Genomic DNA, 19,275 nt, shown 5'->3' with positions numbered 1-19,275 from the left:
TGCAAGAAGCTGTGGTGTGGTTTTCTTTCCTAGATGTTACTGCTGTCTTGTGTTTCTTTTTCGTGGAGCACTTAAGCCAGTTCCACAGGAAACACCATTAGTAAAGAAAGCACCAAGAGAAGGGCAGGGGAAAGGGTGAAAAAGACAGATCTGAGCTTTAAAACATATCTTCCACCAGGAATTGTCTCCCTCTGCTGCAAACTACTCTGCTAAGAACCCAGGAGTGACAGTACAGTTGTAGAAATCCCATCAGAGAAAACCAAAAGTGATGAAGCAGCAGAAGCTGGAGCTGGCAAAATTCAGCACTCTGTTTGCCAAAAGACAGACAAGCTGTTTCCACCTCAATTTCTAATTCAAAAGGCCCACATTAAAAGCACTTTCTACAGATAGTTCTGTGGCTGGAGACATCGTGGTACTACAGGAAAAGAACTCAAATCCTTTTGAAGACAACAGATGAGAGAGAACTTTTGCATTAAGCAGGGGATGATGTAATACACAGCTCCGTCCCTCAGTTTTATTGTTAAATTAAAATGACACAATTCAAAGAGTCAAGTCAGTCACAGTCCTTGTAAGAGCAACACGTTCACAGGGAAGCTGCTGTTCCAAACCAACAACAGATCACTTGCTGGCCAAAGCCATGATTTGCTCCTAAAAGAGAAGAAAAAGGTAATTTGTAAACTGGTAGCAAGCATATAGTCTAGAAAATGGCTCCAGTCTCCTGCCCTTTCATATGTATGGACAACAGTTCTTTGGCAGCCTCTCTCACCAAGTGCAGAGCACCTATCCCTGTGTGTGACACAAAGAAGTTGCAGCACTCTTTTCCTTCCCAAGCAGCACAAACCAGAGGTGTAGCCAGTAGGTTCTGTGCTCAGCAACGGGGTCTCTACTTGGTTTTCTCTCAACATGAAAAAAAACCCAAATTGAGCACAGAAGCAGCAGCACAGTTCTCTTTGTATTGCAACCAAGACAGACACCTTGTCTGCCTTAGGAGTTTGCTGCTCCTCAGCTCAGGGAGTGTCTGAACTGTGACCCTACCACAAAGGCAACAGGCCATATGTGTTTAATAGAAAGAAGGAGACCTGACTTGTGTAATAACAAACACTCTAACCCAGGAATGAAGAATCTAATTTGAGGGTGCTGGGGAGCTTTGAGAGCAGGTGGCTTAAGGAACCTAGGTCAAGACAGTGTAGAGTTTAGGCAGATTCACCTGATGTCTTACTCTTAGTGAAGATGGGTCTTCTTAGGGCTGTTTTTTCAGGGTGCATTTCTGGAATGTAGTTGAAGGTTCCACATTTCCATTCCATGGAAAAATAAAGCCAAAGACTGCTAATGACTTCTAAGCTTTAACTAGTGGTACAGAGTATAGACAGACAGATTCTTTATCTTCCCTTGTAGTGCAGGAGAAATGAGTAACTACTGGGCTGTTGGTTATTTAGGAACTCATTCAAGATACAAAACCTCAGTTTGAACAAGCAGCATTTTCCAAACAAAAATGTTCCATTTAAAAGAAAAAAAAAATCCTTACAGCTTGTTATGTTTATGTTCTGGACTCTTCCTACAGCCCTCACTGAAGTGAGGAGGTTCTTACTTTCAGAGGAGGCAGAGCATTTGTTGCTTGCAATCCCCAAGTCCTCAGCAACACCAAGGGCGTCAGCCTCGTGGAGTAAAGCCTCTTTAGCATATCAATAGCAGCCATCAAGGAGACATTGTGCCTCTGACGTTCTGTCTCAAACTTTAAGAGATGTTTTAAGGAGCCTGGAAGAGACAATTGAATGCTCCTGTTAAAATATAACAGTCCTGCATCTTTATAGCAGTTTCCACTGACAACTGAAACCAGAGAAAGAGAACAGTATATCCTGCAGAAATTTGTTTTTAAAGCAGCTTTGAGATTTATGGGATGGAAACTGCATCCAAGAATCTTTAACTGCTCCACAGCCAATGAGTATCAGAACAGTTTTGCTTCAAAGATGGCTGTGCCTTTCAAGCACTAGCAGGCCTGACCTGCAGGAGGGGTAATGCTTGTCCTGATGGCCTGTGAGACTGATGATCTTACTGCCACTCCATGGTCTCGGATCCTTACCTAGATCGCTCCCATTGAAGGCTGCTGCACTGAGGTGATGAGCTAAACATGCAATGTCACCAAAGCCCAGGTTTACACCTTGTCCTGCAAGTGGGTGGACTCTATGTGCTGCATCCCTGAAGAAAAGAAGACAGAAATTAATATCCTTTATTGAAGGAAATCATAAAGGCTGGCAAATCCCAGAAGGGATCGGTACGGCACTCCTCAGCTCTTTGCAATGAACACCACCTTACAGCAGCACAGGGGCTTTACCAGCACCTCCTTGAATGCTATGCTGAACTACCTGACTGTATCTCCAGTTGTAAGCAGCAAGGCAGAGGGGAGATAATGTTGAGCACTTCAAAAGCAAATATTACAGAGATGACTAGCCAAAGTCCTCTCTCAGACTGAGTGCGGAACATCTGTGTTCAAGAAAGGTGAGCTTGAAACTCAAAGTGGTACTCAGAATGGCTGCTCCAGTGCTTGGGGAAGCACAGGTCCAGCATGAGATTACTGGACTCCGCAAACCAGAAAAGGGAAATAATTACCTTGCAATTTCCATAGACGGCACGTGCGATGGACAGAGAGTGACTCACACAGAACACAAGGAGCGTGTTGGCACAAAAGCACACGGCACTAACTGGGCCCGCGTAAAGTCCCACTGCAACCCTCAATTCTTTCTAAGCCTCTGCTGAGCTGCTGCCGGCCGCGTCCCCTCCAGCGCCACGTACCCGATGAGGGCCAGGCGGGGCCGGACGTAGTGTGTGGCGTGGCCCAGCCCCAGCGGGAAGGCGGCGCGGCTGCCGGGGGCCACCTGTGCCACGCTGGGCGGCAGCTGCCGGGCCCCGCTCCCCGCCGGCCGCAGCAGCGCCAGGGCCGAGCGGAACGTGGCCCCCGCCGCGTCGATGAAGTCAGAGTGGTTCACATTGCTCCACTGAAACAAACAAACACAGCTTCAGATGTTCACCCAGAGCACACATACAACAGAAACCAGTTAAAAAAAACAAACCTGAATGAGCTCCAAATACCAAGTTTTAACCACTTGGACAAAACTCTACGGTACAAGAAAATACATTCATGGTTTTAGGACATCCAAGTTTCCAGCTGGGATGAGCCTACCCTTCCCAGCTTTTGGAAATTCTGTTCAACAACTTCTGTGACTTTCAGAACTAACCTCATTCAGTCCCAAGGACTCATCCTTTCTTTGCTAAGTAAGTGCCTTTTTAATACCATCTTCACTAGAGGAAGGAATTTTAGAATCTATCTCTCCCTGTTGTGTTTCTCCTGACTGCAACAAAGCCGGCCTCACACCTGCCACAAGGCTGTTACTCACAAAGGCGGAGTTGATGCTGTCCACAAAGCTTTCCTCATCCATTGCCAGAAGTTCTGATGCATGTTCATGAGATGTAGACCACACCAGAGAGCTGGCAGTGTCAGACAGCTGGTTTAAGAGAACGTCAAAGGTAAGTATCAAGAGAAAAAGAAGCAAAAATAAACAATCAGTGCAAGGACGTCCTCGCTGCGCTGCCCCACACCAGTCCCTCTGCACATTCTTCTCCCGGCCCAACTTGCTACAAGTGGGAAATAGGGAAGATAAAGTGAGAGGGCAGGAGGGAAAAACAAATGTGATAACTGAAAAGCAAAGGGCAGATGGGCAAATTCTTAAGAGACAGAACCAACATGGGAAGGCAGAGGCAGAAATAAAGTTACTAGAAAAGAGCAGACTTAAGAAAAAAACCCTAAAAAATACAGAGCTCACCGGCAGAAGTGCAATTGGCCCCGTGGGAAGGAACCTCTGCCACGCTACGTTATTGTCTGTGGCCTACAGTGGAAAGAAGCAAGTGGACAGTTATAAACAAGTAACCTGGATCACATGCTTAAGCTGCTCTGCTGCTTATGGACAAGTCAATTAGCAAAGTTGCACCTCAGACAAATGAAGAGTTGCCACCACAGCTGACTGGTCATACCGATGCTCAATGCTCTGAATTTCAGCTTCCTTCCGGACCATGGAGTTATGACCATCTGCACCAATCTGCAAAACAAAGAGACACAAAGCAACCTCTTCATCAGCTCCTAAAAAAAGCCAGCATTCCAGTCTAGAAACCTCAGCCTGCAGGTAAACATCTGTTGTTTATTCAGAAAAAAAAGATTTCCAAAAGAAGATTTTCCAAAAGCCAGAAGAGGTGTGGGCCCTTCTGCTCCTCTGTCCCATGAAAGCACAGGCAGCTTGCCTCAGGTGCAGAACAAGCCATGCACCGTCTCCCATGGCATCTCAGATGGAGTCAGCCACTCCCCTTGCTCACAGACACAGAATCAGACCCACATCCAGTGCAAAGGACTTGAGTGTGAGATGAGAGATCAACAGAAATAACAAGTTTAGTTACCAGCAGTTTGGTCTGAAGCCTGCATCCGTCAGCTAACTCAACTTGGACCCAAGGGCTTGTGTCGCATCTGTGAGAGGGAAGGGGCCAGGTATACCCCACTGCTCTGCTCTCGTAGAAAACCTCCACCCGGTCTGATGGGAACACAAAACACCATGGGCACAGCATGAATCAGACATGAAAAAAGGAAACCACTACAGCAGCAAAGGCCACCCATGTCTTAATGGCACCCTAAGAGCCAACCCTACAATTCTCAAGGCACCCTGAAAGAACAGATCTGGCCAAACCTTTGTCACTGCAAGGCCTGCTCCAAACAAAAAGCCACAGATCTTTATATTAAGTCTGTTTCTGGAGAGACTATGTTCTAGAGAACTACATATGCAACTGCTTCCTTGCTGTGTAGCCTTCAGAAGACAGATTTCTCCCTCCCCTCTCAATCCAAGAAGCTGCCTGTATCTCAGTTGCCCGTTAGATTAATTCTCTTCCTCCCTCTCATAACTTAGTGCACACAACAGAAGATGAGTAACTGAAAGCTCTCTACAGGGAATAAAATATTAAAGAAGTTGTCCACTACCTGCTACTGCATCTAACTGTTTTGTGAGAGCAGACATAATGACATCATTCTCCACTATGTAACCCATGTCATCTAAGTCATCTTTCTCAAAAACGATCATGGCTTCTGAACAAGCATCCCACACCTACAAAGGAAAAATACATTAAGTGAAGCTACACGGCAAAGAAATGCTGTTCCTTTCACGGACTATGAACAGATCCATCTCAACAGGAAAAGGACGTGGCAATCTAGAAACACAGAGCTAGAGGAAACGTCCCGGATTACCATCCATTTCCAGCTACTGAAGTACATCACATAATTCCTTTCATACAATGATCTAGCTTCACCTCAAAAACTAACTGCAAAGAAAGGTTTTTATCCCTACTTTCCTGTTATGTAATGTACAGCTGCCCCACCACTGTGTTGTGGTTTAACCCCAGCTGGCAGCTAGGCCCCACACAGCTCACTCCCCCACAGTGGGACGGGAAAGACAAGCAGAAAGGTGAAAGTGTGAAAACTCATGTGTTGAGATAAAGTCATTTTAATAGATAAAGAAAAAGCTATGTGTGCAAGCAAAGCAAACCAAGGAACCCATTCCCCACTTGCCATGGGCAGGCAGGTGTTCAGCCACCTCCAGGAAAGCCGAGCTCCATCACACCCAATGGTTACTTGGGAAGACAAATACTTTAACTCTGAAATCCCTCCCTTCCTCCTCTTTCCCCCAGCTTTGATCGCTTAATGGGACTCAGATGGTGTGGGATATCCCTCTGGTCAGTTGGGCTCAGCTGTCCCAGCTGTGTCCCCTCCCAGCTCCTTGTGCCCCCACAGCCCACTCGCTGGCAGGGCAAGGTGAGAAGCAGAGAAAGCCTTAGTGCTGTGTAAGCACTGCTCAGCAATAGCTAGTACATGCCTGTGTGACCAACAGTTTTCATCACAGATCCACAACATAGAATCACATGAGCTACTATGAAGAAAATTAATTCTATCCCAGACAAAACCAATACACACCTTTACCTTTATTCCTCTCTTCCCTGACTAGTACCCATGCCTCAATAGCTACGGCTTCCATTAGGAATCATTCTTGCATCCTGTAACATCAAAACTCTGAGGACAGGTATTTCTGAGCAGACTGCCACCCCCAAAAAAGTAACATGAATCATCACAAGTATGACCCGCCCTTTGCCAAAAACAAAAACCTTTGGATCATTAATGCCAGTACTTCTAATAATTGATGGTGGACGGGCACATTGTACATTTGCAGCCCTAAGGAAGGCACCTGCATCCGCCGGAAGGGTTTGAGTCTCAGTCTGCAGACATGATCCCAGGCACCAAAACCTAAAAAACAAAAGGAACACAAATGCATGGAGATACAGGTTCACACGTGACACTGAGACTCAAACAAAACTGAAGCTCACTCCATGCTCTTCTCCTCGCTCCCCATCAATGCCCAGCTCTGCTTGCACCACTCCCAGACAGAACCAGGTCTGCCCCAATACTCTCACAGCTCCAGCATCACATTATTTCACTGTTAACACAAACCAGTAGAAAAGAAACAAGAGCTTTCCGTGATCACTGTGACTTAACAGACAACTCTCACCATCCTGTCACTGAATAAGCACGCAGACAGGCACGGCCATCACTGTTTACAACATTTCCTTCTCCATAAGGAATCAAGGATCTAATGTCCCTTTAAAATAGATATGAATCAGAAGACTTCTGAGCACTAGGCAGTGCTGCTTTTGTGAACAGAATATTCCAGACGCTGTAGAGAGCACCTAATAACCTTTCACTAGCCTAGTGTCACAAAGATTTATGTAACAAATCAGACCAAGACACCAGAACACAGATTCCTGTCACTAAGAGAAGCCCGATTTAATCACCACAACTCAGCTTACAGAATGATACAGAATGCCAAGAGACAAAGGCAAAGAATTCCACTGAGTTGAGGATGAAGGCAGCACATGCTCAAAGGAGTTTTGTTTAAACAAAATGAAAACAGCTCAAATATACTGTTAAAAATGCAAGCAACAGAAATCCTACTTACTGCTTAGGAGGGTTGCTGATCCTGGGGAGATGGAACTGACCCTGTTACTGTACGTGTCTGGCATGCAATCATATTCTTTCCTAGGACCAGCTTCCAGCAAAGCAATCTTCTTACCATGGAAGTGGATATCATGCCCTAAAACAAGCAAACACGTGCTTTGTTACAATGCTTCTGCCAAAAAATCTCAGTTCTTATTTCTGTATCAGTAACCACTAAGCATTTTTGTAATAAGATAGAGTAGATGCAAAACTTAGTAAGAAATGCATTTTCAGTACAGGTTTTGATCAGGCAGGTGATGACTATAAATGCTGTTACTGAGATGGATGACTCTTTTGCAGTTAAAACAAGGATGAAACTTTTTTTTGTTGTACAAAGCTTTACAATTTTGTACAAGTTTGTGACTATTGTATTATGAAAGTTCCGTACTGAAGCATGAGTCAAATCTGCAACGATTATTCCACAGACAGAAAACATTTTTTCAGAGCTTAAACATAAATCCAACTACTGGAACACAAGATCAAACAAAATCTTCTATGGTATTTAGCAACTACATTAATGTTTCCTTTATCCTTCTATTCTGACAGGCAGTTTATAGACTTCAACTTTCAGTTCAAGAGAACTGAAAAACCAAAATGAAGAAATGCCTCAAGTAAAATCCCTCTACAACTGAACGACTCTCGCACGTTTCTTCCAACTGCTACAGCTGCAGAAGGTACTCAGTCCAGAAATGGTGTCCTTGTACCAGCCAGAGTTTGCTCTCACAGCAGTCCTAACAACAGCAGTATGCTGAACACATTTTCTAGATTATGCACAATGTAACCTCATCTCTTGCACGGTCCCAAAGCTGCACATTAGCCTCAGGTATCGCTGCTGGAGGGGATCCTTATGCTGTCTCAATTTCACATGGTCTTACAAGCAGAACAATGACAAGTTTGCAAGCATACTTAGACTTGCAAAGCACTTATTGCTTAGGATCTTTGCTCTTTTGCTCTTTACACTCTTTTCTTTCAGTTTCCCTCACTATTACACCCTTCTGAATTAATGTTGCAAATAAAGCAGCAGCCAGTACTCTGAGGATCTCTAGTGAGACAAACCAAGCACAAATTGGTACTTTAGGGCCAGTCAAAGCAGTTCCTGACTAAAGCATAAGTTTTTAAAAGATGCTGTGAGTATCTCGTGCACAGAAACATGTCACATGTGGGGAAGACTGTTTTGGGAAAATTAAAAAAAAACAACCAATTTGCATCACTTGCACCAGGCTTGTGGGACTGAACTTTAGGACCTCTCTTTAGATAACTAAGAGGCTTCCCCTTCCTCAATAATCTTAATGCCATCCAATAGCTTTGTTGTGCTGGAAAAATACAGATGTCAGCAAGCAAGAAGAGACTTGAATCCGTAAGAGCCCTGAGCTATGGACGGGCACTGGGGACATGCCTACATTGAGCAGAGCAATGATCTGCAGTGGTACCCAACTGAGCTCTAGTGAAAGAAACACTCTGAACAGCCTATAGAATTCAAAGTAATGGCTACATTAACACACATATGCATACACATAAACGTGACAAGGCTCATCATAACGACCAGCCATACAAACTGCTTTAAGTGAATTTTACAGAGTGCTGTCACCACAGGATACAGGAATCCAGAAATTCCACGAGGGGATATTGAACGTTAAGATCCAAATAGGTAACTGCATAGTTATCTCACGCTACCAACAACGTGGATTAATAATTAAGGTGGTACCCGCTACTCCACACACTGAATCAGGAAGGATTTGGGAAAGCTCCCAGTTTGAAGTTTTTCGTGTAACTCGCGAGACACGAGATCCGCGAGTCGCAGAAGTCGCAGAATAAGCTGCGGGAGGCCCCAAGAGCTCACGGCATCGGGGCGGGAAGGACAGAACACCGTCGGGCAGCCGTGATCGCAGCTCCCGCGGGGGCGGGGGGCCGGAGCGGGCGAGAAGCCCACAGCCTTACCCAGCGCGGCGGCCATGGCGCTCCCAACCATACCCCCGCCCGACACCACCACATCATAGAGCGGGGGGGCGGTGGCGCTGGCGGCGACAGATCGGAGCGGAGCCCGCGGGCGGGCCCACGGCCGCCGGCCGAACGGGGCCAACAGCCGCCAGCCACAGGGCGCCGCCATTACTGCGGAACTGACGACCGTCACTACGGAAGTCGCGCCGCGAAACCACGGCAACGCTGCCTGGGGGCGGGCACTTCTCCTCGATCACCAATGAGCGAGCGGCAGCTGCGGTGCAGTTGGGAGTCTGATTGGTTGCTTCCGGCCAAAACGGCGCGCCTAGAGCGCTGATTGGCTGGAGCCGTGTTGTTGGAGGGCCGAGGCGGCAGGTGAGGGCAGCGGCCCGGCTTCGGCGCTCCCGGTGCCGGGGCTGAGGTAGCACCGGCAGCGCCGGGGCCGAGGTAGCACCGGCAGCGCCGGGGCCAGGCACGGAGGTTGGGATCGCACTCCCGAGACGACAACTTGTTATTATCGTTTTCTTCCAGGTGACACCGTCGCCCCTCGGGCAGTAACGGGATTAACTCCTTCGTCTGCCGCCGCTGGGGATGGGAGGCCGGCGGTCTCCGTTAGAACGGAGCGTACCGTACCGGGCAGAGCTATGGGAAGAGCTCGGCACGTCCGAAGAGGAGGAGGAGCTGGAGGGTTTCAGGCGGGAGGCGGCGGTTCTGCGTGACAAGCTGCGGGAAGCTCTCAGGTAAAGATGATAGAATGGTGGCGGGCAGCGGGCGGTGGATTCCTGCTGCTTCTGACCAGGAACGAGGAGGAGCGTGAGACTCCGAGACGCACATGCCAAGTCCCAAAACGCTAGCCACGAATGTATTCACCGATGGGAGGGTGAGGCTGGAGGTGCCCACATAGCAGCATTCACATGACACGTGAACAGTGCCAATCCCATTCCTGCAATCAGCTAAAAATCCAGGTAGGAGATCACACATGTTTCTGTCCAGTGTCCAGTTTTCAGAGCTGTGGTCTCTCCAAGGGGTAGCTCTCAGACCTCTTGTTTTTCATTGTGGTTAGTCCAGCTTGAAGTTCATTAGCAGATCACGCTCACATGCTCTCACAAAGGAAATAGTAGTAAAGAACAAACTGCAGCATCACCAGGCAAGTGCATTTGCCAGGAGCTTGTTTACACACTCAGCACCTTCTGGCTCTCCACTTTTCCTCATTTTCCTATGTTTGGTCCACCCTGATCCACACCTTGATCGTACCTTTTACTGGCATTTATTCCTTTCATAAACATCTCAAGTTTTACTCAGTTTCACAATCACCCTTAAACATCCTTTGAGAAATCTGCTATTTCACTGAGACCCAGAATAGACTTGGGTGTTTTTCTTATTATCAATTATATCATCATCTTACCAATTATAAAGTTTCCAGCTGAACCTCTGAGTTGCACTGAGGCAGTTCCTTTCATGGCCCTTCAATCAGCATCTTAGAAATGCTGGAGTTTGGTACTGCTTGTTAATGACTTGTGCATCCGTGTGTCTAATTTATTGCTTTTCCTGAGTTGTTCCTCTTATGTGGAGTGGCTACCCTAAAGTTGGACTTTCTGGTTTACTTGTGGCCCTTCTGGCAACAGAGTGCTAGCAGCACAGTAAGTTGCATTACAAAGCTAAGGAAGCATAACCACCATTTTATACATAGAAACAAAGCAAAGCTCCGCTCAAGAACTTTGGTATCAAAAGCAAAATGCAGAGCCTGAGAACGATAAGCCCTAGGCGTGTCTCTTAAGGAATAGCTCAGCCTATGGTGTCTTTCTCAGTCAGCAGTGTCTCCCTTCTTTTAACTCCATTTTTTAATAATGTCACTTATGTCCCCTTCATAATGTCTTTGTCTTAGTCGTACATCTGGTAACAAAAGGCAGTCCAGTTCTTTGACCGACCTCACCTCGGACAGTACCTGGGACCAGCCAAAGCCTCAGTGGTTTCCTAAATCCCGGCTGAGGCCAAAAAGTGCTTCATCTCCCTGGATTCCTTCCATCACCGTCCCTCAGCCTTTCCAAATGACACTACGGGAAGCTCGCAAAAAGTCCCAGTTGATGAAGTCATACATGTTTCTCAAACTAGATGAACAGAGAGACACAAGGCCAAGCCAGGATGAAGCTGAATGTCTCAAACAATTCCGGGCACAGCCTGTACCTGCCCATGTATTTCTGCCCCTTTATCAGGAGTTAATGGAGCAGAATGAGATTCGCAGGCAAATAGCAACACAGAAAAGAAAGGAGCTGCTACTTTCAACCCAGCGGCCCTTCAGTTTCCTGGAGAAGGAAGAGAAAAAGAAAGAAGCTATCAGACAAAAGTTCCTGGCAGCAGCAACCCCAAATGAGTGCTCCAAACAGAAGCAAGCCAGTAAAAAAGTTCCTAAATCTACTTATGACTCACTTCTTGGAGATAAACTCAAAGGTAAAATGCTAGGGCTCTTCCTGTAAACAGGACTCCCTGCTTGTCTCCTTGCTGGGAGGTAGGATCACGGCCCATAGGGCATTACTTGGAGTATAAAGACAATATCATTACCTCCCCAGGTGTTGTCTAGGATCCTGTTTTATCCCTAGTCATTACATTTTGTCCAGATACCCTTTTACAGTAGAGTCTCCTAAACTTAATACTCCTATATCAGCGTCAGCAGCAGCACTTGTACCACTTCCCAGCACATGCAGCTACATTGAGCTCTTCAGACAGATTTCCATTCCCCTCTTGCTGCAGACCATGACAGTTTGGGAATCTTTCCCTGCACTGGATTCCATACCTTTGGTTATGCTCAAGGGATTTAGATGATTTGTGGCACAAACGTGAAGACAGACGCAGTGCCAGAAGTGCCCAAGGTCTGTGCAGTTCCTGGCACTGACAAGTTTACTCCCACCCTGCTGATCTGTACTGCACAGAACCCCTAAGAGCAAAATATTTCCTGAGCCCAAATCAGGCAATTAGTTCAGCAGTTAAGTGACAGTACGGCAGTCCAGCCTCTCCTGCCATTCTCTGATGGTCTCAATTACCTTCCTGCTTGCTCTCCGCCTTAAGTGCTAAAACATGGGAGGTGAGTGCCAGGACCCTTCTAGTGAGAGAGACAGCCAAGGAAATTTTCCTGATGTTCACTTTCCTTCAGATAGCTTAAGCCCTGAGAGTTCGAAGTTCTAAGTAAGCAATAGAGACTTCACGCTTGAATGTAGGAACTAAACCAGCCCTTGGTAATTATTATTGATTTTCTCACCCCTTCCTTTTTTTTTTCTTTTACTATTTCCCTTTGATTTCTGCTTGATTATACACCAGTTCAGTTTGCATCAGGAAATGTTCTGTTGTGATGTACTAAACTGAACGGATTAAGAACCTAAAAGACAGCAAAGGACAAGCCTTTGTTCTGTTTCTGTCTGGTGTATGAGAAGGGAGGATGTCAATCTATGCAAACATGAATAGACTCAAAAAAGAGTCTTATTTTGCAAACAGCAAAAGGCAAAAAAGCAACCCACAGCCAACGTTTGTCTGCATTTCCACAAATATTTAGTGCTGCACAGGAAAGGACTTGCTATGATGCTGTATCCTGAAACACTCTTTCTATGGGAAGTTTGTCACAGAAGTCACAAGACATGATCTATCCACCACACGCTCCTTACTTAAAATCTTTTCCAAGAGAGACAAACATTGCTGTATATTACACAGAAAAGCCATCATCCATTACAATTGAACAGCCCACTTGGATCACAGGGCCCACATAATGACATAAAGTCCCCCATGAGAAGTAGACCCTTGATTAACACAAAACTTCTGCAAGAGAAGGAGCACGAGTTATCTGGTACCCCTAAGAATATGAATAGGGGAAGGCCTGTTCAGTAGCTCACTCTGATAAGTGAAAGAGATAACTAGAGGTTAATGCCTAAGAAAGAGACTGTTTTTACGGTATCTTTGAACTTTTCTTCCATGGGAGGCAGAGGGGAGAGAGGCTGGACAGTGGAGAAAGAGAACACAGGGTGACTGGTCTCTCCTATGTGTGTAGCTGCCATCATAAAGAGAAGTTGAGAGCTAGGCAGTAGCAATTTCACAGCCTTTTCTGTCGCTCATATTCATCTCACTGCTTTGTTTTTGGTGTGTTAGAAGCTGAGCTCTGCAGAGAAATCCGCATTCAGATGAGAGCGAAGGATCTGCTCCAGAGCTCCGCAGCTCCCATAGACACCAGCAGCCCTCGGAGGGAGCCCCAGGCCCGAGCTGCTGCTAATACCAAGCGGGAGAGACTCAGCTTCTTGCAGGACAACAGTTTCAGCTTCAAGCCGAGGATTAATCCAACAGTACCGGATTTTGAAGGACTTTACTGGGCCTTTCAGAGGGAAGCACTAAAGAGACAAGAAATCAAAGAGGCAACTCGTAATAAGCCGTTCAAGCTAAGAACCTCCAATCTCCGTGGCAGGCAGAGGCAGGCCAATGAAAAGATAAAGGTGAGATGCCTGGATATTTCTGTAGCACTGCTTTCTCCAATCAAGGTAGCAGCTTCTTGAAGTTATTACAAGCATTTAGTTATAGATGATTAATGTCCTGGGACCTCTGCCTTTGTCTTGGGAATACTGCAGAATTCTAGGACAAACCAGAGGACAAAATCCTACACAAAGAGATGAACTATGACAGCTAAGACTCAGCTACCTTTCCATCTTCCTGATCATGTCTCCTTCCTCTCATCTCTCAGCCTCTCCTCATGTAAATCCCCACTGCCAGAAGAGGGACAGATGAGCGCATTGCCCACATATGCCACCCATTCTCTTTGGCAGACAAAGAACAGAGGAGATTCTGTACTGTGAACAATACGCTGAACGAAGTTCCCTTTTTTTCAGGATTCTCAGCAACTTTCCAAGGTTTCAATGAAAAAAAGTCATTCTCTGACTGCTCTTTCCTCCCTCTCTACCAACACCCTTCCAGTGCATATCACAGATGCTACTAGAAAAAAAGAATCTGCTATTAGGTAAGTAGAAAAGTTTGTCTACAAGACCATATGCCAACTAACGCCCAAAATGGGGGAAAAAAAGATACTGTTTTCCCTCATCACATCAACTACATCTACAATACGTTTCCTAAATGTTTCTCTATTTTCTTTCTTTCCTAATTCTTGCCCTTAGTCCCAGTTGATTTGGAAGCCACATACTCCCATGTCTGAAATTTTGCTTTTCTCCTTAGAGAGAAGTGTAATTACCGACTAGCATGTAGCCTGGCACTCTTAGGTGAGATCATTAGTAACTTTTTTCTATACAGATACCACCAAGATAAAAAGGAAGGGGACAAAGAAGGAATTTATTGGCTGGAAAAACAGAAAAAGAAATGTCAGGCTATGCGAAAGTCAGTGAACAGCCGAGCAAAAGCCCTGGACCCACATAAAAGTCTGGAGGAAACACACAAGGAAAAGCTGAAACAGAACCGGTCAGTATCCTATTCTGCACCATTTCCTCTACTAACTAGGGATCATCAGTTAGTCCTTTAGGACAAATTGAGTCTTAAGAACTTTCCTAGCCTAACTTTTTTGGGTTGTCATACCCTTTCCACATTCATTTGGATTTCTTAACAATTGTACATTACTCCTTCCACACAAACCAGCTTCCTTTAGATTAACATTTGTAGAAACTAACTTGTACAAGCATGCCAACTGGAATGTATAATTTGGTAAAGCACACGAGACGAGGTTCTCTGCCAAACAGCCCAGTAGTAGAGATTTGCTGGTGGCTCCATAACTTGCAGCAATAGGATTTTTTTGCCTAGCATCTGGAATAGAATTACCAGAGCTATTTAAAGGATGAAGCAGTTACTGAGAATTCCTCATTCCTGATCAGCTACAGTCAGAGGGAACCTCTATTAGACAGGCAACTTTTCCATTTCAGGCAAATTATGAGAGAGAGAACAAAGGAATACAGAAAAGAGTTGGAAGAAATGCAGCTGCGAGTCAAGAACAGACCATACCTCTTTGAACAGGTCGCCAAGGTAACTGTTCCAGAGTGTTTCTGGCTGACAGAATACATTGTCTTTCATTTAAGACAGGCATGAAGAAATCGTCTCAAGTTAATTCACAGATATGAAGTTGCAAAGGGTTTCGTAGGCTCCTGACTACACTCAAAATAACACGTGGGAGGACCAAACACATGTAATTAAATTCCTTCCCACCGCTTGAAAAAACACTGATACTTACTTCTTGCTTGCAAAGCTTTCCAGTGCCGTGGATATACCACAGTTAAAATACATGGTCTGATCAAATTCAAGGTTTTTTCACGCCAGGAATGATATGAATACCTATTCTGCACCTGAATACTGCAGCCTACAGTCAAGGCATTTTTAACTTTTGTCTGTAGACCCTCCTCCAGTTGAGCACTTTTTCTTTGTACCTCTAGTGCTGCCAGAAAAACATTCAAGACAGTGATGTCGCTTCTGTCACCTACAAGCTCTGGGAGCTGGGGTCAGGTTCAGCACATCTCATCCATCACACAATACCAGCTGCAAATCTCCACTACACTAGAGGTGTAGATACTTTATAGTATCTTTTTGTATCTTTTCCCCAGGGTTTTCTCTTTCAGTTCTATTTCCTTGCAGGGGGGATACCTGGTTAGAGACATGGTGGTAACACATTGGCAGAATGCTGATTTAATATTTCTCAATAGAAAGTGCCCTCCCGTGTCAGACTTTCTGTTCAGATGAATGGTTAATACAGGCAGAGAACACACGGATATGATAAATATTCCCAAGATTTTTTGTTTGACAGGTAGTCAGAATTCACTCTTCTGTGAATATTTCTATCCTTCCATAGGGAACACTCTAATCATAGAATGGTAGGGGTGGAAGGGACCTTTAGAGATCATCTGGTCCAACCCCCCTGCAGAAGCAGGTTCACCTAGATCAGGTCGCATAGGAACATGTCCAGGTGGGTCTTGAAGACCTCCAAGGAAGGAGACTCCACAACCCCTCTGGGCAGCCTGTGCCAGGGCTCCCTCACCTGAACAGTGAAATAGTTTTTTCTTATATTTAAGTGGAACTTTTTGTGTTCCAGCTTCATCCCATTACCCGTTGTCCTGTTGCTAGCAACTATAGAAAAAAGGGATGTCCCAACCTCCTGACACCCACCCTTTAGATATTTGTAAATGTTAATAAGATCTCCCCTCAGTCTCCTCCAGACTAAACAGCCCCAGTTCCCGCAGCCTTTCCTCTGATCATCTTGGTGGCCCTGTGCTGGACTCTCTCCAGAAGTTCTCTGTCTCTCTGGAGCTGAGGAGCCCAGAACTGGACACAGGACTCCAGCTGAGGCCTCACCAGGGCAGCGTAGAGAGGGGAGAAGAACTTCCCTTGACCTGCTGGCCACACTCTTCTTGATGCATCCCAGGATGCCATTGGCCTTATCCTTAGAATCATAGAATCGTTTGGGCTAGAAGATATCTTTAAGATCATTGAGTCCAACCTTTGTCCAGGATGCCTGGTTTTCAGTTTTATGAAGACAAGTTGATGTGAAGCCATGTCACAGGTCCTCTCCCATTTATTAAATTGTCACCAGTGCTTACTAATTACATGCTTCCAGAATTTCTCACAACCCTTTTTTACACATATTCTCAGTCTGATTGTCAGAGGCAGGAAACAGACACAAGTATGCTATTCTGGTAAAACCGGCACGCAGTAGAAGCAGGAGAACAGAAGGGGGAATTAAAATAAATCTAACCAGAAGCAGGAAAAGGTGAGCTCTGGCTCTGAGAGGTGTAGGGCACTGTCCTAGTAGTTCGTTTTGATACTGTATCGTATGGATGGCAAAACATTTGGAGGAGGGCTTCATTGTCCTCTTGTTCTCATTAGGAGTGTCAGCCATGAACTTCAACTTGCGTGTTACGGGGAGGCCCCAGCTGTAAATGCTCACTGTTTGAGTTCCCATTTCATAGCACGGTGCTCGTCAGGAAGCAGAGCGTCGCTACAGATGCACCCTCCAGCAGGCTGGGCTGAGGGAAGAGTTTGTAAGGAAAAAAGGGGAAGATGCCACTGACTTGCTGGAAGAAGAACCTGATGTTCACAGGTAATAAAACCAATGCAATACAGCTATTTTGCCTTTGACTAAAAATACTTTCCTTGTTTGTGATAGCATTCCAGTTTGTATCCTGTAGTGTATGCAAAATTATATCAACTTCAGTCCGCTTAGTAAGCATCATGGCATCTCTATCTGAACTCCTATGACTGCATTTTATTTCTTATGCATGGGGCAAAGCAGCAAGTAAGCAGTGCAAACCTTTTCTGGTATTAGACAATCCCTGTTTCTGCAGAGCACCCAAGCCTCAATGTGGAAAAGACGATGGTACTGTACAGGAAGGAGAACCTCAAGTGGAACAGAGCGGAAAGGAAATGGCAACGATCTAGAAGAATCCATCCGTTATCTCGTGATTCTTTTAATTCCAGATTCTCCAGGTTAATCCTGAGGAACTTTATAGGTTAGACTGACACCTAAGAATTGTTCTGGGCTGAGATGTGAGAACTCAGTAAAGGAAAAAAGACCACCTGTAGTTTACAGCATGTCTTGTCCAGCCCAGCAAACCCTGCAGCATCCAGCAGTCCTCACAAATGCTCCTTCTATGAGCCATTTCCACTTCTTTAACAGGCAACAAAACAAGTTAAAAAGCTTGAAGCATTATATTTGGATAAAAGTAGGTACAAAAAAATTGAAGAGGTGTATGCTCTAGTGTCACTTCCTTGCATTTATGCCACAGAAGCACAGAGAAAGGCGAGAACGCCTTTCAGCATGCTAAACCTTGGTTTACACATGTATGTGGTAGAAAGCTTTTAAACAAAGTATTTCTAAAAAAATACATAGGTAAAATTCTGCTGTCTTGGGAGAAGACAGAGGGAAGTCCTCCTCTGGCATTAACTCTCCCTCATTACCAGCTTTGCTCCTTTTTCCCACTGGGGAGAAGCAATAGTCTATGTTAAAATGTTCTCTCTCACATTTCCCTATTTGAAACTGTTTTAACATCCTGCCAATTTAGAGCATCAATTTGGCCTGAAAAACAAACAAAAAATGAAGGTTGTAATTAAACAATGCATCACTTTGGATTGCTCTTGTCCTAATTCTACTATTGCTGTGATGGCAAAGATGGACTTTGGTGGAAGAAAGATTGCTTGTATTGCCTGTCAGCACACTGCACTCAGGTCTGGCGCATGTTGAATGTCCTAAGTTCACACAGCAGTGGTCTTCTTTTACCTGACAATAATAATCATCTCAAAAATACAAACCCTTCCTCCCTGGAATGTTTTCTGAGAATTATGGTATCAAAGCACTTTGAGATTAAAAGATCTTTAAATGGCTATCATGTTTCTGCATCATCCAATTTCTTTACTGATCATCTTTCCCCCACTTTTTAAATGGACGCAGTGTCTCTTTGTCACCCCGATCCATTTCTCCTTACATTGGAACAACAAAACCTCATCAGCAAATCAGAATTCTCTACCTGTAAGAGCAACTCCATTAGATAAGGATATAAAACTTGGAGAATGGCATTTTTAAACAAAGTACTAGATCAAAGACTCCCTGGCCCTGGGGTTTCAGGCTGCTGTGTTATGCTTCCAGAGATGGATGCAGAGCTGAATGTGGGAGTCCTCTTATGGACTCCAACAGCCACTGCCTGGAGAAGAGGCTTCAGCTGCTAGAAGAGTTCAAGGAAGGCTGTTATCCACACAGGTTTCATTGTGTAGGACCCAAAAAGGCCGTTCTTCCTCCTGTATCCCCTGGAAAAGAGCAGCGATGTAATCATATCATCAGCATGCCCTGTCATACTGAAAGAAAGGAAAGAACAATTCATACTCCAAGCCTGTGGTCTGAAGCCCACTGGGTTTGTGTCCATGCATCCGGAGTGTTGGGAGGGAAGTGTTGATACTCAAATTTTAAGGGGTGCTTGCTAAAATTGGTTGCTAATTTTAATAAAATAACTTGATGATACTGGAAAAAGAAATTTCCAAGTATGTGAAGTGTAAAGGAAAACCATAAGAAAGGAGAATGAAGGTTTAAATTAATATATGATACTCTGCCATATCCCTTTAACAAATCGTAAGGTGACACACATGAACGGATAAATACAAGTCTTAGGATTGGTCCCTAAGCAGAAATGAATGAGATGGTGATGAAAGTAAAAACACTGAACTAAGTAACTGGAACTCACTAGCACCTTTCTTGCTAAAATGGTGTTCTGAAAGTAGGATTACATTTCTGTAACCCCAAAGGAGATTACATAATC

At 45.1% G+C, this 19,275-nt stretch overlaps 2 protein-coding genes across 7 annotated transcripts; one reads left to right on the top strand and one right to left on the bottom strand.

Annotated features, from left to right (window-relative positions):
• Positions 1-487: 487 nt before the first annotated feature.
• On the bottom strand, positions 488-9,187 carry COQ6 (coenzyme Q6, monooxygenase). 2 transcript variants are annotated; one of them, XM_061998073.1, is made up of 12 exons: positions 9,014-9,187; positions 7,038-7,172; positions 6,270-6,328; positions 5,015-5,138; positions 4,444-4,574; positions 3,984-4,091; positions 3,819-3,881; positions 3,393-3,500; positions 2,791-2,993; positions 2,081-2,196; positions 1,589-1,755; positions 488-648 (listed from the first exon to the last, which is right to left on the bottom strand). In XM_061998073.1, exons 1-12 carry the CDS (start codon positions 9,180-9,182, stop codon positions 619-621), a joined length of 1,413 nt encoding a protein of 470 aa, XP_061854057.1. In that variant the 5' UTR covers positions 9,183-9,187; the 3' UTR covers positions 488-618. The 2 variants fall into 2 exon arrangements, 1 of the variants encoding a protein (XP_061854057.1); XR_009818919.1 differs by lacking the exons at positions 488-648; positions 1,589-1,755 and having other exon boundaries at positions 2,120-2,196; positions 2,608-2,993.
• Positions 9,188-9,424: 237 nt separating this feature from the next.
• FAM161B (FAM161 centrosomal protein B) lies at positions 9,425-18,349 on the top strand. Of its 5 annotated transcripts, XM_010195539.2 has the most exons (8): positions 9,425-9,753; positions 10,899-11,461; positions 13,145-13,482; positions 13,873-14,000; positions 14,288-14,452; positions 14,908-15,007; positions 16,939-17,069; positions 17,314-18,349. In XM_010195539.2, exons 1-8 carry the CDS (start codon positions 9,605-9,607, stop codon positions 17,405-17,407), a joined length of 1,668 nt encoding a protein of 555 aa, XP_010193841.2. In that variant the 5' UTR covers positions 9,425-9,604; the 3' UTR covers positions 17,408-18,349. The 5 variants fall into 5 exon arrangements, 4 of the variants coding, with proteins under 4 accessions (XP_010193841.2, XP_061854655.1, XP_061854656.1 ...); XR_009818964.1 differs by lacking the exon at positions 14,908-15,007 and having other exon boundaries at positions 17,314-17,401; XM_061998671.1 differs by lacking the exon at positions 14,908-15,007 and having other exon boundaries at positions 16,856-17,069; positions 17,314-17,401.
• Positions 18,350-19,275: the final 926 nt, after the last annotated feature.

The sequence above is a fragment of the Colius striatus genome, chromosome 6 (assembly GCF_028858725.1).
Source record: "Colius striatus isolate bColStr4 chromosome 6, bColStr4.1.hap1, whole genome shotgun sequence".
In the NCBI taxonomy this organism is placed as follows: domain Eukaryota; kingdom Metazoa; phylum Chordata; class Aves; order Coliiformes; family Coliidae; genus Colius; species Colius striatus.
This window is presented reverse-complemented; position numbering and strand designations above follow the sequence as displayed.